Source organism: Megascapheus bottae, chromosome 7 (assembly GCF_031878675.1).
Source record: "Megascapheus bottae isolate mThoBot1 chromosome 7, mThoBot2.hap1, whole genome shotgun sequence".
NCBI lineage: Eukaryota > Metazoa > Chordata > Mammalia > Rodentia > Geomyidae > Megascapheus > Megascapheus bottae.
The window spans coordinates 49,822,380-49,850,257 of record NC_143515.1 but is presented as its reverse complement, the minus strand read 5'-3'; the positions used below and the strand labels follow the sequence as shown (position 1 = coordinate 49,850,257).

The following is a 27,878-nucleotide window of genomic DNA, read 5'->3' as shown; positions in this document are numbered from 1 at the left end:
ATCTACACTAGGATTTTAATCAATTTATTAAGGAAGTAAAGATAAGTCTGTGTGGTAGTGAACAGACACAAAGTACACATTGTGCCTTGAAAAGGGGATATCATATTTGAGGAAAGAAGATCTACATTCAGAGAGAATTGATGGAATATGCAAAACAATATGATAAAGTGCCCAAAGATTACCCAGTGGGGGCTGGGAGTTTGGCCTAATGGTAGAGTGCTTGCCTAGCATGCACAAAGACCCAGGTTTGATTCCTCGGTACCACATACATAGAAAAAAAAAAGCCAGAAATGGTGCTGAGGCTCAAGTGGTAGAGCTCTAGCCTTGAGAAAGTCCAAGGACAGTGCTTAGGCTCTGAGTTCCAGCCCAGGACGGGCCAAAAAAATAAAAAGATCACTCAATGGCATAATGTTTGAAGTACAGATAAAAAAGCATGAAACATAATAATGCTATCCAAGAGGAATTACGAAGCAAGCTAGTTAACTAGACAGGTGCTGTGAAGTCAGAAAGGAAGAATGAGAATCTATTTCCTGGCAGTGAAGACAGAACAAAGCATTCAGCTCAAGCCTGTAAGGATCATGGATCATGAGGAGCTTGGAGCATGAGACATGGAGGGGACTGATTCCAGCAGCAGTTCTGATAGGACTATGAAGGGGAGGACCACAAGCATCCTGAAATCTGGCTGTTTTATTCATTGAGCTAATGGAATGTGCATCGAATGCCATCTGATTCTAACAGCACTGGTTTGTACTCTTTTATCGTCTGATAATTTTGCTGGCAGCACATGCCTTCTGTCTTGCCAAATTACTGCAGCCCTAAAGTTATAGAGAAAAATCAGGGGTGGCAAATTAAGTCCCTGACATCCTGAAAGAATTCAGGCATTCAGGATTGATTGTTAACAACTGGAAAGCAAAGGAAGCAAGGAGAAAATCACCACCCTGTTAAAGCCAAAGTCTCAAAGCCAGTAACCACATACACATTAACATTAGGTAGGCACTTGAGGACAAAAACATCGGTTGGCCTCCACCCAGGTATAATTTAGATAGATAGCATGGTACACAGATAAACTGGAACATGAAAAGAAAATGTCACATTGGGTTGTATGACCAAAGAGGCACACAAAACTGTGCCAAAGACACTCAATATGACATTATCACTGATCCAACACGTATTGGCATTCTATCTGTGCAACTAACAGCGATTATGTCCTTGAATCAAGTATGTATGCCCCACAGAGAGATAAACAGAATTTCATGTTGTGGAAAGATCCACATTTTCTACCCTGTGAACCAGTATGTAAGTCATCCTTTGAAACTTTAGAGAGTTTAAATTGTGCGAAATTGGCCAATTTGAGGTAAGAAGTAGAAAGAATCACAGAGGAAGGAAATGAAGAAAGTTTTAGCTAGTTGTAATTTTCAAGAAGTGGGAAAGATTGATATTGACTCATTCTTAAAAGTTAGGTTTTTGGAAGAAGCATGGCACTTTTGGTTTGGTTTCATGAAATTTAAACTGGGGAAAATAACAGATTAGTAGTAATTCACCTTATTTTTCAGAAACTCTTGAATACTGCCTTCCATTCTATGAATTTAATATTATGAAAAATTTGTGGCTTCACATTTCATTACATTCTAATTAAACGGTAATAAGCGATCATATAATGAAACAACTAAAGGGAACTGGCTAATTTCTATGGACACACATGTCGGATGCTATGTTAAATGATATGAAAGTATTATCTCATTTGATTTCACATTTATAAGTATGTGTGTCATCATCCTCATTTTAAACATAAGAATGAGGTCATGGAGCTAAAAAGTAGTGCCATCAACAAGCAGGTGTTACCTGTATATTCTGGCTCTTGGTGTTAGGCCTGACAGAGAAAAAATGCTTTAAAAATCCAGTACAAGCACATCTACAGAGACAGAAAGAAAAGTAGTGACTTTGACCTGGCAAAAAGAGTGGGCAATGGGAAATGACTACTTAGTGAATGGAAGTTGTTTGGTTGGACCAAGTAAGCAGTATTAAAAATATTTTGGACAATAAAAGCATCTTTAATACATTGTAGAGATGGGTGCATAACACTGACTGATATGCTGTGAAAATGAGCTGTACAGTTCAATAGGTTAAATTTTATGCTTTGCAAAATATATCTCAATAAGGCTGTTATAGGGAGAAGAAAGAAAGGAGGGAAGGAGAGAGGAAGAAAAGGAAGGAGAGAAGGAAAGAGTAAGAAGAGGGAGAAGAAAAGAGGAAAATGAAAAAAGAAGGACAAGAAAAGGGAGAGAGAGGAAGCCATGAGGAAAACCTAATCATGCGGTTTTTCAGCCAGAATTGACTTTAGTGTAAGAATTATTGCTCATTACATTCCCAGTGGGTCTCCTGGAGACATATAGAGTTAACTAAGAGGTTTCTACAAGGACCACTAAGGAATTTCGCTTTGTTTATTTTAATTTTATAGCTAAAGGAAGTATACTATTTGGAAACATTCTAAAAAGGTTAAAAGATCAAAACCTGTTGTGCTAGGAAAAAGTACAGGCAAGGAAATTCTTCTAAATATTCGGCTCACAGCCAGGTGCCAGTAGCTCACACCTGTAACCGAAGCTATTCAGGAGGCTAAGATCTGTGGATCACAGTTGGAAGTCAGCCTGGGCAGAAAAGTCCCCATGAGACTCTTATCTCCAATAAACCAATCAGGAACCAGAAGTGACCCTGTGGCTCAAGGGATAGAACACTATCCTTGAGCACAAAGAAGCTCAAAGACAGTACACAGGCCCTGAGTTTAAGCTTTGTAACCTAAACAAAAAACAAAACAAACAAACAAAAAAAAACTTGGCTCTGGAAATATGGAGAGGAGATGTCAAGAAGAAGGAAGGAGTAAGTTGACAGATAAAAAAGATGAAGTGGGAGTGAATGATAGGCTATTCATTGACTTATCAAATTAGAAAAAGTGAGAGTGAGGGATGGATTAGGAGAGATGGGGAGAGTGGTGAAAGGAGAAATATCAATCATGATGCATTTTCTTCATAAACTGACATGTTCAAGGTAACTCCTTTGTACAACTACATAAAGATAACAAATATAATAAAAGAACTTATCTTTCCAAAAACTACTCTGGAAAATAAGAGTAGTATATTTAATCTCTACAAGGTACTTTTTCTCAGTTACATAGATGTATTTTAACAGGAAACTAACAAAAAAATGACTTTGTAGATGAGGAATTTTCAGGTGATAACTATTTTAGAATTATGTCATTCTGTAACTATGAAAAGCTCCCTAATCTATCATTAGATTTAATTTATCAGTAGATATGGCAAGTCACAAGGACAAGGAGAGGCAGTTTATGAACTTAAATCTCATCCCTTCTTTGACTTTGCCAAACATTTGCTTATAAAAAGTCATTTATTAGGGCCGGGAGTTTGGCCTAGTGGTTAAAGTGCTTGCCTAGCATGCATGAAGACCCGGGTTCGATTCCTTGGTACCACATATATAGAAAAAGCCAGAAGTGGTGCTGAGCCTCACGTGGTAGAGCTCTAGCCTTGAGAAAAGTCCAAGGACAGTGCTCAGACCCTGAGCTCAAACCCAGGACTGGCAAAAAAAGAAGTCATTTATTATTATACTTATCATATCCTATGATTTATGATATTTGTTATGACTAAAATATTCATCATATATTGTAACTCACAGAAAATTTTAATTTTTAAAAAATTAAATTCTAAAACTACATTTTTAAGTTAAGCTCACTGAATTCAGTCTTAAAAGATACTATTATCTCTCAAGACAATTCATTTCTTGCTATCAGTGTTTGATCTATAAGCTAGTCTATATCTATCAAGCTATGACTATTATCAAACATAGCCTAAAAAGATTTTTTTTCAATCATGTGGCTTGAAACTTGGAACTATCCTTAAGATTTTCTGCACAAAGCTAATGCTCTACTACTTAGAGCCACAGCTCCAGTTCTAGTTTTCTACTGGATATAAGTCCAACAGACTTTCCTGCTTTGGCTAGCTTGAGCCATGATCCTCAGATCTCAGCCTCCTGAGTAGCTAGGATTACAGGCATGAGCCACAAGCACCAAGCCTGAAAACTTTAATTTCTCTCCCCAGTACAAAATAATTCTAGCATTATTTTTCATGAGCTACTCTTTAGGAAAAAAAAACCTGAAGTGTTGTATGACAGGATATATTAGAATTTAGTAGAATGTGAGTATAAAAAATGTTAAACACTCTTCTAAGTTTCACCTCAATAGGTCATACCCACCATAAAACTTTAATCAAAATCCTTCTACCCTATTAACAAATCCCTATGGGGTCACTGTACCCTGTTCAGCTGTCGAGTGTGTCATTGTTTGAGTAATACAACTTAATAGTCATTCGAATCTTCCCGGGTACTTGTTAAATTAGGAAATACAGATATTCATTCTCAGAGTTCTTTTCTTTTTCTTTTTACTTTTTTTTTTTTTTTGGTTATTTGTCAGGCTTGAACTCTGGCCCTAGGCATTGTCCCTGACCTCTTCAGCTCAAGGCTACTGCCCTACCACTTAAGCCACAGTGCCACTTCCTGTTTTCTTGTGGTTAATTGGGGATGAGAGTCTCACAGACTTCAGTGCATGTGCTGGCTTTGAACCGTGATCCTCAGATCTCAGTCTCCTGAGTAGCTAGGATTATGGACATGAAAAAACTCGCCCAGCTTCATTCTCAGAGTTCTTAATTTAACGAGGTCTGGGTTGGACATAAGAATTTATATTTCTGGTAATTTTCTCTTAATGCTGCTGATACTGATTGGGGAAACCACATTTGAGACTTATTACTTTTAGCTGTTTCCATTCCAAACCTTCTTCCTACAATCAACTATAGACAACAAAATAAACATGGTGCTGTGCAACTGGGATCCTGAGATGTACTTCTGAGTGAAAAATGTGAAGAGTACCCATCAATGTCTGAAAAAAATGCAAAGGAAGAAGAGAAGACTACCCAGTATGAGTTCTAGGAAACAAATTAGTGGCATCATCTAGCGGAAACTTTCTCCACAGACTTAAGTTTTAACTAAATTTTTGCTAAGTTAACCAATGGTCTATTTTCTGACTTTATAAATGGTTTGGTGAGAGGAAACATGTTTTTAGAGAAAAAATACAAGTGCATGAAATCCATGTTTGATGTTGCTTCTTTGAAATCCATTTTCAAAACACACTGATGTATATTTGTTTACTAAACAAGCATTTGAAGAAAATATCCTATAGGCAAGTAAACAAGCTAGAAAACCATGTTAAAGAAAATATTACTTCATCTTAATAAGAAAATTCAACATGTGGTTACAACTGAATGTCAGGCAACTCAGAGAAACAAACAAGAAAAGTGATGCATCTGAAACCCAGCATAGTAGTAAAGATGTTAAGGTAGTAACTGATATGGAATGATAGAAAAGTTGGCAAACTACAAATATTTGTAAGTCTTGCGTTATGGAAAGTGAAGCTCTCAATGCAAAACTTGAATTTTGTTAACTGACTTTACTAGAAGTGTTTTCAGCAAAACTAAACTTCAAGTGGAATGTCGACTTGAACAGAAGACTATAGGCAAGAAGTTTAGCAAGGATTTTACTGAATGGTCTATATATCAGAAGTTCCAGAGTCCTGAACCATATGGTGACTATTGTAAAATCTACCATTAAGGAATCAATTAAATACCAGGCCAAAGAGAAACAGATTCAATTCATAGATTTTTGGCCTTCCCTGGCATGACAAAAAAGACAAACAACCTGACAAACAACAATTGGGATGCCAATTAAGACATAAGGAAAAGCCATTAAAATAGTCTATGAATCTTAAAGTTCCGGTTGATCCACTTACAAATCCCCACATAGAGAGATTCCAGTGATGTGTCTATATAGTCATATATTTTTAATTAATTTTTAAAGACATTTCTATTTCAATATGTCAAGCTTTTAGTTTGCAACTCCATCTCTTCCTTGATCACCTGTCCCCTTCACAGCAGATTCTGAAGAGACTTCAGTCACTTTCATTTAACATATGTAGCCTTGTCTTTAACTGGAATTCTTTGAATGGTATGAGCTTTTCAATCTGACCCTGTAGGAAAAGTTTGGCTGCATGAAAGGTGTCCTCCTTTTATTCTCAGACTTTGATGTGCTGCCCAGAATTTCAGGTGGAACAAGTCCAGCACAGGTTTAAATATCCAGCAGAACATTTGGGACTGGGCAAATAAATGAAAATGGCTGATGAAATTGGTATAAGAATAGACAGTAGACAGAGGGGAGAAGATCTAGAATAAACGTGATGTATTTTGGTGGCAGAGAGAGGGTAGAAAAAAGTGAGATAGAAGAAGAATGATCAGAGAGCAAGGAACAATATATAGTTCAGTGCAAAGGATGCTAAGGGCAGAATGACTCCTGGGAAAATAGAGCTATAGAAAGCTCCCTGTGTTGAAAACTTCAAGCTGCTAAAAAATAAAAATATGGAATGTGTAGCTCTTAGGAAACATAAGTTGTGTAGAGGTGATCACTGGAAAGGGAAATGTAGTGAGAGCTCACAATATCAGATGTTTCTGAGATGCTGAAGAACAAGCTTCCTGACCTCCTTACAGTGATGTGCGACCAAATTTGGTTGCTGCTATAATGGTAAGCACATTACAGATCCATTCAAATGGCAGATAAAGAACTCTCATGTTCCACATGAAGGAAACATACCATACCACCAAGCAAAGGTGGAATTCAGTTCGAGAGTTCCTGAATTCCAAATTCATTCTTTTATAATTATAGCATGTCTTAGTAGCCTTAGATCTATCTCTCTTTCATATTATTAACTATTTGTCAAGTAACTCCCTGAAATTTAGAATCTCCAGAGACTTAATAACTAATAATTTTAGAACTTCTTTGTGAGGTTCCAATTCAATGCTACACACAGATTATCATTAGAAAATTTACACTGTTGCTTAAGATTTTGAATTCCTAGTATTTCTTTACTTTGAAATTAATCTGATAGCATTTGTGATCATGTTAAAAATGAAGATGTCAACATATTATGCTTATTTCTTCACAGCTGTCTAAGCTGCATGTTTTAATAAATAAAAATAATTAGCATTTCAAAAGAAAACCAAAACCCAAAAGAAACACAGTTAGCAGAAAGTTTTGAAATATGGTTGGTTGTTTGAATGTATTTCCCTAAAAATGTGCAAAGCAAGTATTTACTCTTTCCCTTTGACTTCAATTGTGTTTATCAGTTTTCATCAAAACAAAGTAAAGAAAAATCTATGTTTTGTTTTGCTTTTTGATTTGGCAGGCTTATTTTTCTAATTTAAATTATGCATTTTTAAATTTTTCACAATCTAATGTTAATATTTAACACATGGATTAATGTATTGTGCACATTGTGATCAAACATGAATTGAATAAGTGCCAGCAATTATTAACAAGCAATCTCAACTAAAACTATGAAACAATTTCAGCAGCAATTACTTTAAATGATGAATTTTTCTTCAATTTAAGAAAGAATTTTCTTCCTCAAGTGTTTATTGAAATCATTATATTGTACTCACTGTATCTGAAGTCAACAAGACACCTAATACACATCAAATTTAAAGACACTTTTTCATAACTATTTCAACTTCCTGAAATGACACTGGAACTGCAGGTCATAAATGGAGCAGTCAGGGACAGAGATTACCAAAAAAGGCCCAGGTGGTGATGAGGAAGGAAAACAAGACTTGGCCATACATAAACCATGCTCGGAAAATATTCTATAATTCTTAAATATCTGTTTAAGAATTTCAGCTAGCAAACATAAGCCATATAATGAATGATTGTTCTTCTTAAAGTACTGTTATCTCTCATCTCTTTTGCTGTCCCTTGGTTATCTCATATTGTTACAGTATCTCACTTTGTTACCTGATATATCAGATATATTTGTATTTGGTTATTTGAAATTGCATAGGGAACGGGGGAAAAACAAGATGAGGGGTGGGAGTGGGGGAGGGAAATGGGGACCAAGACATGTGAAAGGGTATCAATGTATGGGAATTAATGCACCATCTATCTGGCAAATATCATGTAAACCTTCTATTAATAACAAGAAAAAATATATGAAAAAAAAGAATTTCAGCTAGCAAAATTTTAAAGTGTTTTTAAACTGAGTGTTCACAGTCAATTCTGTGTGTGTGTGTGTGTGTGTGTGTGTGTGTGTGTGTATGTGTGTGTGTGTGTTGGTCATGGGACTTGAACCCCAGGCCTGGGCACTGTCCCTGAGCTCTTCAGCTCAAGTCTACCACCCTACCCCTTGAGCCACAGCGCCACTACCAATACTCAATTCTTGAGTGTAACCCATAGATTGAATTGCACTTTGATCTTTGTATATTTTACCACATTTAAATGATATTTCACTCGTTTCTTTTTTTTTTTTTTGCCAGTTCTGGGCTTGACCTCAGGGCCTGAGCACTGTCCTTGGACTTTCTCAAGGCTAGAGCTCTACCACTTGAGCCTCAGCACTACTTCCGGCTTTTTCTATATATGTGGTACCAAGGAACCAGGGTCTTTGTGCATGCTAGGCAAGCACTTTAACCACTAGGCCAAACTCCCGGCCTTCATTCGTTTCTTTTAAAAAGGTCAAGCCCCCATGAAATAGGAAGTCTTTCATTGTGCATCTTAATGTCATAGGTAACCACTAGTCAGAGGGGTGACTAGATTCTCCTTTTACAGTCCTTGATCTTCTGAAGTGAAAGAAAGTGGGATTCCCACAACACAGAATTGTGAAGGAAAAGCCCATAGCAGAGAATGTGATACAATTCAGCTTCAGGACTAGCGGCCCAGGAGATAGAGAACTTAATCCTTAGCACATCCTTCATTCTCCTTTATCTAGGTACAACATTTTCAAAACAATAAAAAATAACCTGTCATCATTGACACTAATTTGGTTAGCCATATTTCACTCCCAAATTCCAAGAAAACTACCTATGTTTAATAGTTTCCTGTGCTTCATTCCTGACCTGGAGCTAATTGCTTGCCTGTTTAACCCAACATAGCCTGTCCCTTGTCATTTCTATTACAACTGTCCAAGTATTTTCTGCCTGTGGCAACATGTAATAAGTCCTAATATAAAGAATCATTTCCAAGGGGTGAAAGGTTAGAACCAGCTTGCAAAAGGAATCAGTAATACAGAAAACCATTAGTAGATTTAACTCCTCCCTCCCCATGAACCATCAAGTTTCTATACATTATGAGAACCAGAAACAAAAGTGGCAAGTGATTAACAGAAAAAAAAGAATGTTATCTGCAGAGACAATACATACAATCAACAATGAACAGCATATTAGTAAAGCTTTCTTTTTCCTTGTGCAGTACAGCGTATTGATCATATTGAGCACGCTAGGCAAGCATCCTACCTCTTGATCTATTGCCCTAGCCAGTTTGTTGCTATTTTGCTTTTGAGACAAGGTTTCCTTGACTTTGCCTGGGCTGGTTTTCAGAATCTTAGTTCTTTTGACTCTATCTCTCAAGGAACTAGGATTACAGGTCTGTATGCCTCATTCTTAGCTACCATATGCTTTTAATTTGAAAAGAAAATATTTTATGACCATGATCTGTCAAGTAGTCCTCTTCTAAAAATATAAAAGTATAATTACATAATAAGCAACTACCAAAAAATTAAAAAAATATTATGTGGCCATATTTTAACTGTGGCGGTCTTTGGATATTATGATTATGAATGTTCTGCTATCTCCCCCATCTCAGTCTTATCCAAATCACAGACCTTGTCCTTCAGATTTCACTTGCCAAGATGTTCACATTTTAAAATCCTTCCACTCAATACCTATACTCCCCATTTCTTCAGATCTCATGCTACTTCCTCTCCTCTTAGAACATCTCCATCATAATAAAAATCAAGCAAGGAAACATTTTAAACTGTCAGCTTAATAGTACAGAGAGGAGTTATGGCTGCTCTCAGCACACGTAAATCTGAATGAATAAAGCACCTCAAAAAATAAGAATTTTCAAACTATAAATGGAAAACTTGTTTACTTTCTCAGAGTTTGTTTACTGCCATGGTTGTTGCTTGACTTAAAATTCTTCACAAAGGATAACATATTCTTAGATTACCCTGGGTCTGGAGACCTCATGAATAATGCTAGGGAAAAGCACAACAGAGCAGGGAAAGAACCTTGAACTGGGGCATTTCATATGCTTTAGTTTCAGTGTTGATTTGTAAAAGTCGGTGTGAACACTACTTAATAGTTAAATCCCTCATCACATACCAAATTTTTAATTCTGGAAGGATGTTTGTCATCACATCAATTCAAAAAGGAGGAAGAATCACAACGTCTTTATTAAAAGCATAGAGCTTTTTAGGAAGTTCATAAAATATTTAGCATTAAAAATCATGAACATTAAAAGTGGAAGTTGGAAAAGGTATTAACAAAATCGGAAACATTGACATTAGCATATGATGGGAACGCATGCTAAAGTAACACCTGTTTTAAAGTTTGCCTGGTCAAAGAAAAAAAATGTTCGGAAATTTTTTTTTAATCTTGAAAAAAAATCCAGAAACCACACCTTAGTTTGCATAATAGACTAAAAATATCCTTTCTAAGGACATTGATAATATAACACCAAAGAGTGTTTAAATAGGATAAAAGGCAATTGCCGAATGCTGATGAAAAGAACACATTAATATATAAAACCTTGAAGAGTAAACGCCAGGCAAAATCGATGTAAAAGTTCAAGGTCATTCTAAGCCATCAACACAATTGTTATGAACCTTGAAAGAAACTTCATGCAGTCTACTTCTTACATAAATACTTCTCACGTGCAATAATACTTCTTGAAGAAGGGCAATACAATTTATCAATTTGTTATTATCCTATTCTACCCATAATTGATGAAGGGAGATATCAACTTGGAGATGTTTTCCTACAAGATTCACTTTGTATTGTCTGGATATTAAACACTCACTAGTATGAATTGCTATTAGATAAAGTGTTCGAGGCCTATAAAGAAGCAATGTCCATCAGTTAGCAATACTGGTTGATGATTGCATAATCCCCTTTTCTGAAATGGTTATGTAAGAAATATATAGTTTATAGTTTAAAAAAATTTTTTTGTTTGCATATGGTTTAGGCCATCCTGGGCCCCAGTCTTCCAGATCACTTTAGTAGCTGAGATAACTAGTGACTATATCCTGATTTTAAATTGAAATTCTTGAGCCCTATCTCAGACTTTCCCAAATCTCTCATGGGGTGCCACCCAATCATTCTAACTTTATAGGTTCTATACTTGATTGTGGCGATTTAAATATGGAGAATATTTAGCTTCTAAAATAGGGGCCATTGCACTCATCCCCAGGTACTCAGTAGGCTGAGATTTGAGGAGCCAACTCAGACACAGACAAAGCAGACAAAATCTGAGAAACTCTCATCTCCAATTAACTAACAAAATTCTGGAAGTGAAGTTGTGATTTAAGTGGTAAAGCTCTAGCCTTGATCAAAAAAGCCAAGTGAGAGAACAAAGCCCAGGGTTTAATCACCAATACTGACACGCACACACACACACACACACACACACACACACACACACACACGTACACACCACTACCACCATCACCACCACCAACTATAACAATATGAATTAGATAAATACGAGGAATCATGAGCTTCTTTTGTACAAAGTATTACCATTTGCTAAATTAAGTTAATATATTATTACAATGTTCATCTCCTAACTAAATACAATTACATAGCCTTTTACAAATATTATCTCACTTATTCCTTATGTAATCTGGCTTATTAAGAAGAGGAATTAACCAATTTTATTCCATTTAGAGACACTATGAGACCAACTTCTGTATGAGGACTTCAATTTTCATGTTCTTTTCACCATACAATGAATTTCAATCAAATATATCAAGACTCAAGGAAATGAATGTGTAATGGTAGCTTTGCATGCAATGGGACAACTATTTAGGTGTTACAGCCTTTAATCTAATTTAAAAATTATGACCTTCTTTTATCTACCTTTTAAAGTTACTCCCAACTAGCAGAATACATATGTTGCCAAGTCTATGAAAACAAAGAAGGCCTTCAATGAAAGTATCTATAAATATTTGACTACTTGGAATATTGTGGGGACTCAGATACAACAAAGATGCTTCCACCCCTCAGGGAATTTAATCTGGGGAAATGAACAATGCTGCTTTGCAAATGTACAGAGTTTTTGTATAAGCATGCTGTAGGGTATTTTAGCCTAATTTCTATGCTCATTGATGACTGGAAATATCCACCCTCACTTAGCTGGAAAGATACTGCTTCAAGGGGAACGCTGATCATCTACAGCTATGCATATTCCTTTCTACAGAAATGAACAAAAGACATTTAGAAAGTCAGACTCTGAAAACTTGTCATCCCTGGGAAGAACAAAATGCCTTCATGATTAAGTGTTTGACAGAATAGCTTAATTTTCCAAGTGCTCCTTAATAATTCCCTAGAAGTAATTGAGTATTTTAATTATATATAGCTTCTTGTCACTGTTCATCTAAAAAACTTTATAGCATTAGTTAAATCAAGATGTATTATGCCTGGGATATTTTTTTCCTCCAAGTTATATACATTTTCTTTTTCCTTCTTTCTTTCCTTTTTTTTAAAGTTATTTCAACAAATCAAAAAGCCAATGAGTTCATCCAACTGAAATCATTTCTTTTTCAAGAGACAAATGCCAAGAAACAAGAAATCTAACCATCACTCAAAGGAAATTCATTAATGGACAAGCAATATCCTTGATCGTCTCAGCAAATAATTTCTATTTTAATTTTACTTTGAAAGATCATCACTTCATTGTATCTTTTTCTCCTAGCTGAGAAGCTCTGCAGAGCCTGGGTTTCCTTTTCAGAATCCCTGTAGAATCATTAGATGTAGTCATTTCCTTGGTCATTTATAGACCGTGCACAGATTGTGGGTGTTCACCTATGTGGACAGGAGAGATTACAGTAGGCTCAGAGAACCAGTCTAGTGGGTTAAAATCCCAGCTCTGCTAGTCAGGAATATGACTCAGTCATAGCTCTTAGAGTGATCAACTCACACTAGTTCTCAATTTGCAAAAGGAAGGTAAAAACTTTCCAGGCTTAAGTTACAGTCTTCTAATAGAGATTGCAGGAGAGAAACCCGAGAAGCCAATCCACAAACCCTAAGAGACCACCCCCACACACACACACACACACACACACACACACATACACACAAAATGGGAATGGAATCAAAAGCTCCCCCAATAACCCAAGGTCAGTCTCCTATGAACATCTGTAATGAGAGAGGATGTGTGCGCAGACACCTTGTGCAGTGGTACACATGAGGTCACAGAAGTGGCAGAAAAACAGTTGAGGGATGAAAAGAAATGAATTTGACCTTTCCTGTGGCTACTGCAGGACACTGCAAGGCCTCCTTGATGTGTCTAGAAGGGACATAAGACAGGCAGGTAAGACTGAAAACTGGAGACAGTAGAATACATTCTCCAGCCTCTTTCAGGCCCTGGGTCCTTTGGCAGAATGTATGACAATATCCTCCCCCAAAACAGCAGGCACTTGATAAGCACTTGTTGATTGGTCCCTGCATTCATTCTTGGCACTTGCTTGGAAGAATGATTTGCCAGCAGAGCGTGTGTAAACACCCACATTTTGGTAATAACCTAAATATCTGCCTATTGTGAGTGAGGAGGCTGCATGAATGAGATTCTGTAAGGACAAATAGCTCACTGCACATGTTGCTTATGTCATTCATTCTCTTTCTAGACATAGGGCTTTTTAACAGTAAGTGTATCAAAGCAACCACAAGGGAAGGATGGAGTCTTTCTCTGCACAGAGTGGGAGGGTTTTGCAATGGAAGCCTGTCCCCCATTCAATAGCGTCTTCTTTGCTGGCTTCCAAGCAACTTCCAGAGAGCACAACAATGCTTTTTATTCAAGTGAAGAATCAGATCTCTTATATGCTGTCTTCCCTCAAGGGGAAGATGGGAAGTAATGTTATTTGGTGATTCTTACACCTAAGCAAAATACACATACACGCATGTACACACAAAGTTACTCATTTGTGTAGGCAGTTGTCTGGAATTACTAAAATAATAAATATTTCAGTCTCTACATGCTGTAAAATAAGATGGTCCACATGTAGCTGGGTATATAGCTCTGTGACAGAGCATTGCCTAGCTATGCATGATGTCACAGGCTTGAACCCCAGCACCAGAAAAAAGTTAACTTATGAATCTCAAATAAGGCATCAGTGAAGATGGCAATTTTCTGCCAGTGATATTTGCTATGTATCAAAGAAGCCCCCTTTATTCTGTCCATGTCTATCTTTCAGTCTCTCCAGGACCCTCCTCAGAGAGCTTTCCCTGGGTATTGTTTCTCTGACTTCTGGGGGGATGGAATATAGAGTTCCTCAAGAGCTTGATCTTTGCAGTTCCTATTTCCCAAATAGCAGGCATTCCATCTAACCTGCCAAACACAATGGAAGTATGAGGAAGGAGGAACTAGTCAATTCTTTTGACTAACAATATACTGCACCAACACATATAGCTAGAAATGACCAGCATCTTAAGATGAGTAGAAGAAATTCAGGCTATATACTTTCCTACATAAGATTTAATCAGCATCACATTCCTCCTGGATAAGGGACAAGAAAGACAATAACATTTTTCATTTCCAGTTTTCTAAAACACACCTTGCATCCACTGATCTACTCAGATCCTAAAAATTCCAGACTGTTGATACACCTCAAAGGTTTATGTGATGAAGTCCTCTCTACAATGATTTTTAGACTATCCTAGTTGGCCAAATTGCTGAAAGAAACTTGTTTGGGTCCAATTGACATAAATTTTTCTTTGCTAAAGAAAGAGTCATCAGGGGCCGGGAGTTTGGCCTAGTGATAGAGGGCTTGCCTAGAATGCCTGAAGACTCGAGTTCAATTACTCGGTCCCACATAAATAGAAAAAAGTCAGAAGTGGTGCTCAGGCTCAAGTAGTAGAGCTCTAGCCTTGAGAAAGTCCAAGGACAGCGCTCAGACCCTGAGCTCAAACCCAGGACTGGCAAAAAAAAAAAAGAAAGAAAAAAGAGTCTCCTTTAAGATTAACACGGAAACTTTTAAGCATGAGTACAGAGAAATAAAAATGTTTATTTTAAGAAACAGATTAGCTATATTGTTTTGATTTTTTATTTAAAAATTTATTAACATTGATTTTTACATCATATTTCAAATGACGTGTTTAACAAACAAGTATTCAAGAAGGGAAATCTCATTAGCTATATCTTAAAATGAGTGATTCAATTCCACTTGTTGGGTATTTCCATTGTATTTAACATGCTGAAATGTGTGCGCTCTGTTTTAATACTAGACTTCCCAACGAGCCATGGCATAAGTGACACTAGTTTCTGGGCCAGGAAGCACTGTTTCTCTTGCCAAATTCCCTATCAGCTGAAGCATAGCCAGGTGATACAGCTTTGTGTTTGCTGACATTTTCTGGAGCTGATAGGATACCCAAGATGAATCATTCTCCAAAGTCCTTCCCCACCCTATCCTCTCCTCACAAGCCTATCTTAAGGATGGATGCCTAATCTCCTTTTAAAAGCCAAAATCTGAAAGTGAAATAAAAACTTTCCAACACAGAAATGCCTGGAAGTTTTACTGTGCTGCTGCATCCCTGGTGTAACTCCCACAGGGACTGAAGACATACATATTGTTGGTTTTCTACAGAATATCCTCTTGTTAACATTGGTGTCATCCTGTGTGTGATGCATTCTATGCCAGGAAAGTATCTCAGGTCTAACACCTGTCTTTACTGAAGCAGCATGGAAGGCTAGTCTAAAATGTTAAGAATACTTAAAAGAATGCTTTAAAAGAACTCAAGGGAAGTCTTCCATATAATTAACATCAGCTCTTTTTTTAGCAAAGAAGACCCACTGTGAGTGTACCACAGGGAGATTTACCTATCACTTTGAGAAGCCACAACCATTTATCAGGTCCTGTGTCAGATGCCTACAGAAAATATAAAATTCTTACAATAATCTTACAAAAACAGATACTGGGGATTCAATTTTATGCTTAAGAAAATGTAAGATCAGAGAGATAGAGGGGGGAAAAAAGGTCAGTTGTTCAGAGAATAGCTGACTAATCCTTTAATCTCACAAGGAAATTTCCAGAATTCCAGCGCTGTTATTTGAAATGGAGTGTGGGGAATGCCAATAAATAACTATAATGAAAATTCTGGTGTTAAATGAAGATACAAAAAGCTCTTTAAGGAAAAATGTAGTTGTGAGAGTCACACTTCAAAGAATTTGCTATGAGCCAACTTATAGCTGAATTCCAGTCATCCAAAATGAATCTCAGAAATACTTCAGTGCTCCAAACTCTCAGAAATGATGCATACAGAAGGAACGCAATTTGATTTAAAAAAAAAAAAAAACATCTTCAAGGTTTCTCAACTGTAAAGACCACACTTAAAGTTTGGATACTTCAAGTCAACTATTATTTGTCTTCCCTCTGTACCCCAACTTTGGAAATATACACTATAATTTAACCATTTACAGAAGGATTTCTTTGATCTCAGGAGAATATAGTCACAAAATCAGACTGATTCCAACTGTTGCCCTTAAGTCATAAATCATGGATGTGCTTGCAATTTAGTCTACTATCATTGCAAATTATCAATTGTTGGGGATTATATTTACCAAGTACAATGAAAGTTGTTAACAAACATAAATCAACATCTTAAATCATTCACTTCTTTACTGATGATATGGCAGTTGGTATGGAGATTAAAGAGAGACAGAGACAGAGACAGAGAGACAGAGAGAGAGTCCCAATATTACATCAGTTGAGTTAAACTCTGTGTTGACAGAATGATGTAGTGGATGAGAGCATGAACTTCCCTTTGAGCCTACTTGGTTTCAATCTAGGCCTCAGACCTCCAGTTTTGGTACAAGGTGCTTTTGTTTTTTAAATAAGCACCTTGTCCTAATCTTTACCCCCTCTTGTATGGAAGGTTAAAATGATGGAGTATTCAGAGTTTAGAATAGTACGCGGCACATATAATAAGACCAAATTAATCAATAAATATATGATGCAGAAGTAGTCTGGCTACAGACTACCTCTGTGCCTGGGTCTGTATGTTATTCCACATAGCCTTTCAGCTGCAAAGTCATATCCAATTTCAGCTACTCCCTACCTCCTCAATACCAAAAGCGTGGTCAATTTCTTCTACAGTGAGAATTTTACTTTTAAAATATCTTCTTTAAAAAAAAACTTTTTTTACATTTATGAAGAAGAAGACCAACCCAATAGTTTTATTCTTGACAAGAACAAAGAGACTGTTCCTCTACATTTTAATCATCATCACAAGGACACCTGGGCACCACTACCTCATGTAGCTGCAAAAGCACAAGTCTCTTGATTGAACATGTTTATCAGAAACCCATTAGTAGTGTTTTGATTAGGGTACAATAAGCAGCGTCAGAATCCCTGTACCTCACTTAACATGAGTCCCAAGCAAAGGAATGAGTGGGAAAGCCAAACACCTATTTGCATATTTAACAGCATGTCCAATTAACCACTTTGCTGACAGAGATTAATTTGGTATTCATCTTATTCCAGCATATGTTAATATTCTGATGGAAGACATGAAAAATGACCAAGAAAGCACATTACAGTTTTGAAAATATTCAAGTGTGGACTTTGAGGAAATGCAACCTCAGGTTGAGAAAAGTGTGTCTCTCTCAACTTAGGAAACAAGTTATTATCTAGAAAATGGTCAATTTGTCTATGACTATGTAGGCCATTCATGGCCCAATAGGACAATATTTGCAGAAATGAATACGAAACGTGAAGAAACTACACTCTCCAACAATACACTGCACACCAAACTGACAGTTCACTTTCCAGATACATCTTCTAGGCAAAAATTCCCAGAGGTATTTAAGTTAGTCACATTCAGTATTACTTCTCTATAGCAGACTATAACATTTCTGATCAGTGGAAAGGATACCTAAGTGCAAGATGGCATAGATACACAGACACAAACTAATATCTTCATCACATCAGCAGAGAAATCTCTCCAAATATGAAAGTGGGAATTTATCAAGAAAACTATTCCCTCCTCTAAACTGTGCTACTGCTAACTTCTGAGAAAGTATCCTGATACTGGGATGCCGCTCTGGCCTAACTGAGATTGTAGAGCCAAATATTAGTCACGCCTAGGGATGTGATGTACTTTATACACTCCAACTACTCACACTTTGGATAATCAATCACAACAACAACAAACCAAAAACATGCAGAAATAACATTAAATCCATAACTGCCTCTGCCTTATATTTTACCACATATTTTTTAAAACACTATTTTTTTTGTTTTGTTGCCTGCTAATTTTCAGATAGTTCTCATACTAATAACTAGTAGAAGTCATTTGTGAAGCAAATGACTATATTTGTGGACATACTCATCAGTCACCTTGCTTTAGAAATGTTTATGACATGTGGTAAAGTGCTAGCCTTCAGATCAAGAGCTCAGGGATAGTTCCCAGGCTCAGTGTTCAAGCCCCACAACTGACTAAAATAAATAACAATAACAATAAAGGTGCTACTAAAAGTGTTTATGACATTTGCAATGAATTATTTAAACTTAGGATTATATAGTGAAAAGGATTCCTTAAGGTAATTCCCTTAATATAATATTGAAATATACTAAAATGTGTTTCCATACTGTCTCTGTTCCAATTCACAGATTTCCCAGACAGTAATCTCACATGATCAATGCATCAGGTCCCTTTTATCTGCCTGTATACTTGGTAATTAAAACCAAATCTCTCAAGGAATTATCAACATTTGGCAATAAAGCTCTTTAGTATAATTGTTTTTACTTCATTATAACATTTTATTGCTAAGTATAGTATTTTGGGTTAAATTTGAAAATAGTCCTTCTTTATCAATTCATTCGCATCTTACTAGTTATTTATCATCAGTACAAGATTAGCTGGAATCCTAACCATTGATATACAAGGATGAATTTCATATCTCTATTCACTTGAAATTCTTGGGATACTTTCACCTAAGCAGAATGATAAATATTTCAGAAAAAAACTTTGCTTACTGTGATTTGAATTCTGTGAAGAGGTATGACACCTAGAGTTCTTGTCAGTGAGCAAAAAAGCCATGGTAAAGCTCCAGGGGCATCAGATCAAGCCCCAGTATTGACATAAAAGAAAATAATAATAAATACTACACAATATGTGGCCATGCTAAAACATTATGTGTACCCTGTGTATATGAGGGGTTTTCACGTGTCAATAAATAAGCACACAGATAAAGAAATAAATTTTCAGAGATGCATGGATTACTCATTTTTTCTTACTGAACACTGAAAGAAGAAGCAGTGTTTTTTTGTTTTTTGAGAATGGAAAACATCATGGCCCTGGAATTAAATTCAGTCTCAGATTCGAATGCAGTATTCATTTCAAAACGAAGTCTCTTAGCATACTGCCATTGGAAAGCAAAAGCAGTGTGGCTTCTTGCTAATGGAACAGACTTGGCAAAATACCGACCTCTTTAAATCTCCTCCTTTGTCAGCAAAATAATGATCATAAGCCCTTACAGGAGTGTGTGCAAGATGAGAGGAGACACTTCTTATGAAGGCACTGTGGAAATACACACTTAAAAGACAGGTGCTGTCATTCACTTCTGTCAGAAGTTCAAGAAAATGAATTGTTATGTGATCAACATTGAAGAAAATCTTACATTTAGAATATTTTAAAAGGTGATTAGAAGTTTCCCTGCAGAGTGATATTTCATACCCCACATAGACTAGAAAAGTCTAGGCAAGAAGATCAAACAAAGAGACTTTTGTGTGTGTGTGTATGTATGCGAGTCCTGGGGCATGAACTTAGGACCTGGATGCTATCCTTGAGCTGTTATGCTCACGGCTAGCATTCTACCACTTGAGCCACAGCTCTACTTTTGGCATTTTTATGATTGATTGGAGATTTGAGTCCCATGGACTTTCCTATTGAGGCTGGCTTTGAACTGAGATCCTCAAATCTCAGCCTCATGAGTAGTAAGATTTACAGTTGTGAGCCACCTGCACCCAGTAAGAACAGATGACTCTCAAAGAGATTTCTGGAGACATCATCTGAAAGGAAAAACCTAAGAAAATGATCCCCAACCTCAGCCCAAGCTATGACTTCTATGCACCAAAATTAGAATGCTTAAGGAATTTGTGTTCAATCATTGCAGAAATATCTATAGTTACAGCATACTTCTAATTAAGGAGACTGTTGGAAAAGACTACAAGAGTATGAGAATTTAAACAGATCTATGTTCAAAGAAATCTTAGAACTAGAATTGATCTTAGAGGTTTGCTTGTCCACTATTTTTAAGAGAGGGAAAGAGGAAGACGGAAAGAGATAAGCATATGATTGACAAAACAATATAAAAAGCCACTCTCAATATTATTATCAACATTGTGAACATCTTGAAAAACAATTTGTGCTTTTCACTGAAAAGAGACACATGGTGTAGCATGAATGAGTCACTGATGGCTAACTGTGGAGATGGGTAACAGTAGACTAAAGATGGTTTTCTCCACATCAAGACCAGGCACTCTGTTCTCTTCTCAGAGACCATGCTCTAGTTTGGATTATCTCTTAAAAAGAATAGTCTTTGATGGTATGCTGCTACCGTGATGAATGAGTTCAGCCCCACCTCCGTTACTAGAGACAAGGCTTCATGGATGGGTATTTTAAATGAAGAGGAAGATGACTTAGAAACTAGAGATTCTACAACTCTGCCAACTAATCTGCTTTGACTCTCTGGGTAGTTCTCTCAAATTATTTAGATCTCTGTTGCCATATTGATCAAATGAGAGGCATGTATTCATTCGAAGGAAAACCAACAGTAATTGCATTCCAGAAGTCACACGGTAGGTAGCAGACTCAAGACTGTGACTCTGTTCTGCATATTTCAAGGTCTATAATTTCCAGTAAGCATAGTTAGTTTTTAAATTCTCTTAATTATTTTTAAAAAAAAAAACCTTATTGGAAAACTGCTAAATAGAGTCTAGGCACTTTTCAAATTCAGAATCTTATTCCTTCTATATACAGATATAACTTAACATTATTTCCATTTTTTGTTTTACAAAAACATTCTTAGGGAAGATGAATGGCTTAGTTATGCTAATAAACAATGGTCAAATTTTCACATAGATTTGTTTCCACAAATTATCTTTACTAGATCACGCTGCCAAAATCATGTGTTTCTGTGCACCTTTAAATCAATAAACCATCCTTAAATACATTGGCAAAATGAGTCTTGTCTCTATTTGAAAAATAAAAGTTGTAGGTTTTTCTACAAGAGGCATGTGCAGCAACATGGAGGAGAGCAATTGTGCTCATTCTAGAGTTTTAATATTAAAGGAAAATAAAAAGTGATGTAGATAAAATTCACTCTTTTATGGTTTTATCGGATCATTTTATGTTATGTCCCAGATGGTTGCTACATGTATATACATTTTATGTGTTTTTTTCCCTCATTTGTTAGGACACTACTTGTTCATATAATAAAAGAATTTTTGTTTATTTTCTTAAGGATAAACTCTACTAATAGCTTTGATTTTTAGAGCTCAGTTGAATCTTAGTGATTGGACCACGGGTATCCTGGCTTTACTTCCCACCTCTTAAATTCCCCTACCTTCCAGGCCTTCTTGTTACCTGCTACAAACATGTAAAAACATGCCCATGGAGGAGGGTATTTCTAATATATTTACTAAATGAATACAAAAATTACAGAAGAATACATTATGGAACAAAAATTATGGAAGAATACATTAACATTTAGGGCAAGGAAAATCTAGAGTGTCATTCCTGAGAATATGATTGCTTGAAAGATTCTTCAGAACTATTAGCTAGTTATTTGGACTAAACAGCATTTCCATAATATACACTTTTGATCAAGATGCCAGTGGAAAAATGTGTGGAGCAGTAATGCCTACTTTAGCCAAACAGCTAGAGTACAGATGTTCCCAAGTCACACATAGGAAGGAATTATCAGAATAACCTGGCTTTTATTTTTCTCAATGTAGAACATAATGTGAAAGGTTTTGCCAACCTTCTTGGTTACACCTAAAACAGTCCACAGAGGATCCTATCACACGACAACCTCCTGCTTCCTAGAAAAAAAAAAACAAACAAACAAAAACAAAACCAAAAAAAAAAAAAAAACAGAACAACAGAAACCTCCTGGGCAGAATCAATAAAGAGATCAGTGGGACACCAGTAAGAGGCCTTCAGCCTTTCTGGCTGTGTGCATTATTGTTAATACATGCTGGAAGCTGAACTCTGGACTGTCTTCCTTGCAATGAAATCTACTCCAAGAGATCAGCCATTAAGCCCCATGGAGGACCCTCTCAGTTCTAGTCTCAAAGCCTCTGAGATTCGGGAATTGCTCTCGGCGATTGGACACAAAGCTCTGATTCTAAATTCCTCTTTGACTCTGATCAGAGATTTGGCTCCATTTTTTTTTCCTGGCCCATCTATAATAAGCTCAGTAGTCTGACAAGTTAAATGGAATTCAAACTCCGTTCAAAACCCACCCCTTCTCTTAGAAATATAGTATGTGTACTGAAAGTGACTCAGAATTAATAATGATATACGTTCAGCATGTAATGATGACCCTTATATAACAGCATTGAGCTAGTTATTTGCTTTTTGAGGTTTTTTGGGGGGTTTTAAACCACATTTTAAAAATATGTTAGCATTTTCTCCTGGGAAAGCCCTTTCTGCCCCTTAATAGTATAAGCTCAGGAGAGTAATATAATTTCCAGAGCTCATATTTGTGGGAGGAGAAAGGCTGGGAATGGTGTGTTCAGATCTATGATGGCTTTCTCCTTCCTTTATCTCCTGAAATTATTGCAAGCCTATAAGCTCATTTTGCAAAGTATGTAGAGCAGAGGTACTTAGAAAAGCTAGGAGCCAAGATGGGAACCTGAGCCTGGCACTGACATCATCCCACACTCGGCACATATGGCACATCATGAAACAGTACTGGCTGAGCACACAGGTCTATTCTGGACTCCTGTTGGCTTTACTTACGAGCAGACTTGCTTATCATTTACATTCACACAATTCTCCATGCATCTAACTGGAAACAAATTCCATATATATATATAATATATATATATATTAAATGTGAATGAAGTGCAGGTGAAATAAAGGAAGAGAGAGCAGTGTTCTCAATAGATGCACTTCCTACTCCTAATCCCTGCAACTGGGTCAGCTTGTGCAAAGACACTCAGGGGTAGCCATGAGCTCACTCTGCACCCTGCAAGCCTTGTAAGTGACACCTCATAACAGTGTAAATGAAGCATAGCATGATGAGAAAATGAAGAAGAATGAACCCAGCAGTTTCCCAAACATAGGAGACTCAATTTTATTCCTAAAATATACCACACAGTCTTTTTCTTTTGCACATTGAAGCATTTGCATGTATTCCCTATTATGGAAAAAAAAATACCCTAGGATTCTCAGAAATTTTCCTACAAAGGGTTCATTTACACATAGCTTCTATTTTTGAACTACATCGTATTTTGACCTGCCTTGATTTTCTGATGGCCATAGATCATGTAATTACCTTTGCATTTTCCTATACTCGTGCTTACCTTGATCAGGATAAAATATTCTTTCCCTATGAGCCCTTTATTCCAGTAATTAAATAAATATTCAGGGAACTTCTTGACCCAACAAACGCAACATCACCTCTTCCTTATTTAGTTTATTTGAAGCCATCACCCCTTCCTGCCCTATTCTCTGCCCCTCTACCCTTCCACCTTACCAGTCTCCATCTCCTACTCCCAGAGGCTTATATTGCTTCATGTAGAGTTGATTCCCTCATTTCAAGAGGAAAAAAAAAATAGACTTTAAGATTCACACCTGCCTGGCATTTACTTCATGAAGTTTGGAACCTGGCTGGCAAGTTTGTTCTGCTGATCCAAAAAGAAGAGGAAGAATGAGGAAAATAGGGACAGTCTCTTAGAAGAGTGAGTCTGAAGCAACTGGGGAGAGCTTTACAAATACAGCCATTCACTAACACCTCCGAAGGAAGTAAAGTTATCTGACCCCAAAGAACAAAACCAACCACTCCTCACACAGAATTTTATGCACTACCCTCCAATGATGCAGTCTTTTTCAGTGATAGATACACCTGATTTTTTTTCCCATTCACATGCAAAAACCAGGGTTGTATTGTGGAGAGAAAGAAATGTTTGCAAAGACCAGCAGACGGCGCCTGCCTGGGTTAGAGACTGCAGTTGGAATGGGAAAGGAGTGGCCTACTGTGCAGCAGGGACTCCTTGATGTCCCCCTTCAACCCCCCACCCCCATCTCTGCTTCCCAGTCACCCTCTCTTCAGAAGGCCCTCCTTCCAAGAGAGGAAGCAGGAACCACACACAAGAAGTTAATATGCATATGAGGTTATTGCCTTAAGCTTCTAACTGGTACATTTCTGCTCCCCACAGCTCACTCACACACTCACACTCTGTCCCTCAGTTCCCTGCTATGGGACTCATGCAATTCCACACAAAGGCAGGGAGGGCAGTGGTGATGGACTGTGCCCAGGTAAAGGGAGCAGCTGTCCTCAAGAGCACTGAAACCTAGCACTGAGAGCACAAGAAACTCCTTACTGTTTCCGAACAATCTACTCTCTGATACTTGTAGCTAGGAAACTCGGGTTTGGACTATGCATATTAGGTCTTCTTGTAAAAAAAAAAAGGGGGGGGTCCCTGGGAGAGCAGCAGAGGAAGGAGGAAAGGAGTCAATTTCTAGGACCCACAGTGGAGCATTTTTAACTCCCAAGGAGGGGTTGCCAGGGTGACTCTGTCTCGTTTAGTTTAAATAATGTTATGGCTTCTCAGAGCTAACCAGAATTGTCCCCAGATAGGAAGACTTCCTCTGGGGAAGAGACTGTACTTGGTATCACCAGTGGATGCCCCAAGGCAGTGTAAAATACTGAAGAGGGGCAAAAAAATCTAAGGCAGAACTGCAAAGAGGGGCCTGCAATAAAGAGGTGGAGAAGGACAAGAAGTGCTTACAACTTTTACTCTGCTTTGTAAATAAGTGGGAATAAAAAGAAAATTGGGAACGAGGAAATACACACATCAGTGATAAGTTAGTTTGGGCAAATGCAGGAACGAGAAGTGTATGCGGATCTACAGATGAGAAGAGCCTGCCTCAAACTATTAGCTACTTGGAGAAGGAACCTGCTAGCTGGGACACTTCTCTACTTTCTGCTCTTTACAAAGGAATTGGGTATTGGTAGAAGCCTTATGCTGCTCTAACTCCTCTGGGCTGATCTCCTGGTTTAACCCAGCTGGCATTGACTCTGCCTCTGCGTTGGAAGAACTAGATACTGTGAAAGGGAGGACACAGGAACTTCTTAATTCCAAGGGCCTGCACACAAGATCCTCAGGGAAATGGGTTAGTGTAGCCAAGCCTCTCCCTGTTCCATTTAGAAAATAACATAACCTCTACACCAAGGGAAAGGAAGTGTGTGTATGGGTGGAGTGGGTGGAAGAGGGACTGTGTCCAGGGAGACTCTTCACGCTGGGTAAGGAGGGCTGGCCAGCGTGAGGGAAGGTGTTTCTTTCTGCAGCTTCCTTTTCCAATGAAGGCATAACTGGGGCAGAAGAGATTGGCCTCCTGTTGAGTGAGCCCCAAGTCCCAGGGCCACTTCCCTGACACTGCACTCCGGGATCACTTTGGAGGAATGTGGGGGCCAGAATGTCTCCTGTCCCTGCAGAAGGTGGGGCAGTGCAGGCACTCTCTCTCTCTCTCTCTCTCTCTCTCTCTCTCTCTCTCTCTCTCTCTCTCTCTCTCTCTCTCTTCCCCTTCTCCCTCTCACAGACACACACACACACGCGCGCGCGCGCGCGTGCACACACACATACACACACAGAGCACACACACAGCACAGACAAAAGGTTCTGCAGAGCCCTCCTCTGCTTCTCCCCAGCTCCCAGGTCCCCTTCTCTAGCGCGGCGGCGCCCCATCCGGCCACCCAGTGACCTTCTGGCGACTGAGGTTCCCTTCTTGCGGGGCTAGCCACCTGGCCCAGGCTGGTCATTCAGTAGATGCCCATGGTTCTCTGCCTGTACCTCCGCCAAAATCGCCTATCCCCACTCCCCCTACAAACACCCAGCGCCCCCCCTCAACCCCTTCTATTGTCTTCAAAGAGCCCAGTGGCTTCCACGAAACACACCCAAACGCACCTCCCTTTTCCGAAGCTCCCTTTCCTCGGAGCCCTGGGAGCCCCAGAAGCGAGTGTAGGGTTGAACCAGGGAGGGGAAGAGGGGAACAAGGTGTGTGTGTGTGTTGGAGGGGGGGGAAGGAGGGAGGGAGGGAAGGAGGGAGGGAGGGAGGTAACCCGCAGGAACTTGGCATCGCAGACCCACCGTGTCCGCCTCGCAAGGATGCCGGTGACCTGTAGATTGCAATAGGCACTGAATGATGCTTGCTGCTGCCATGGAAATGGTGGATGTGGTGCGCTCCCAAACTGGATGCCCCCCAGGCCACCCCGAGGAGGCCGCTGAGGGTGAGCGGGACAATCCAGAGCAGGGCCAGGCGCCCCCCTGCGCCAACGCCGCCGCCGCCGCCGCCGCCCCCGGGCGAGCCCAGCTCGGCGCCGCACCGGAGCATCCTCGGGTACATGGCGGGGCGCCCGCCACGGGAGGCAAAGTTTGGGGAGCGGGGTGGGGGTGTGGAGAGGAGCGGAGAGGGCGAAGCCGGCGGCGCCGCGGGGGTGAGGGCTGCGGGGGGCCCGGCGGCCGCCTCACCGCGCCAGGACACCCATCCTTTCCCTCCTTGGGGCAGTCTTCTCGGGGTCCGGGAATCTGTCGTGCCTGGTACCCCAAACAATCCGAAACATAGCCGAGGCGAAGGCAGCTGCAAGTGGAGGCTGCTGTGGTGGCGGTGGTGGTGGGGTGGGTGGGGGACGGCTGGTCCGGACGCGCAGCCCCGGGGAGCGAACCGCCAGCGCGGGAGAGGGTGGCTCTTTCCAGCTTTCCAGGGCTCCAGGTGTTGCAGAAGACACTCCCGGAGAGTTGTGGTGTGGTTTTGTGTGTGTGTGTGTGTGTGTTTTCTTTGGGGCGCGGGTGCGTGCGGAGGGTGTGCGAGTGTGTGCGCGTGTGTGCGGGGCCGGGGCAGCGCCGGGAGGGAGATGGTTCAGAGCGCCTCGCCGAGGGTCCTCACCCGCCCGTGACGGCCATCCACCACGAATCCACTCGGTAAATCCATCTAGCCGCGCGTGCGGGCGCCCGCCCGACCTCCGCTCACAGGACCAGCAGCACGCCCCATACAGCCCGCCTCGCAGCCCTCGCTTCCTTCCATTCAGCCCCGGCCGGCTCGCCCGCGGCGGCTCGCGCCAGCCTCCCCGGGGCAGCGGCAGCGGCGGTGGCAGCAGCGCGCGGAGCAGCGGCGCGCATCGCCTGCTCCGGAGGCGATCTCCGCGTCCGCCGCCTCCTTGACACTGACGCCCGCCCGGCGGAAGGGGGGTTTCCACGGAGAAGAGTGCACCCTTCTGAAGGAAGCAGGGATCGAACCCGGGGAACCGGGGTTGAGGGCAAAGCTGAAGTCGCTGATGGAGGAAAGGAGAGAAGGAGGCGGAGGAGGAGGAGGAGAGATAATAAAAAAAAAGGAAAAAAAAAAAGAAAGAAAAAGAAAAGAAAAACCACACACACACACACACACACTCTCTCTCTCTCTCTCTCTCTCTCTCTCTCACACACACACACACACACACACACACACACACACACACACACACTCAGAGAGACGCTGGTGAAGGCTGGGGCTCTATGCAAATCT

General features: G+C 39.4%; 1 protein-coding gene across 25 annotated transcripts in view; it reads right to left on the bottom strand.

Moving 5' to 3' along the window:
• Nrxn1 (neurexin 1) overlaps nt 1-27,878 on the bottom strand; it is a 997,953-nt gene that overhangs the window by 373,924 nt on the left and 596,151 nt on the right. For 4 of the 25 annotated variants that reach the window (XM_090336939.1, XM_090336940.1, XM_090336941.1 and 1 more), the window contains exon 1: nt 26,468-26,808. The exons of the other annotated variants lie outside the window; for them this stretch is intronic. In XM_090336939.1, coding sequence (XP_090193065.1) covers nt 26,468-26,723 — 256 coding nt within the window. In that variant the 5' untranslated portion in view covers nt 26,724-26,808. Of the gene's footprint in view, nt 1-26,467; nt 26,809-27,878 lie in introns of those variants that run through there. 25 annotated transcript variants of the gene reach the window in all.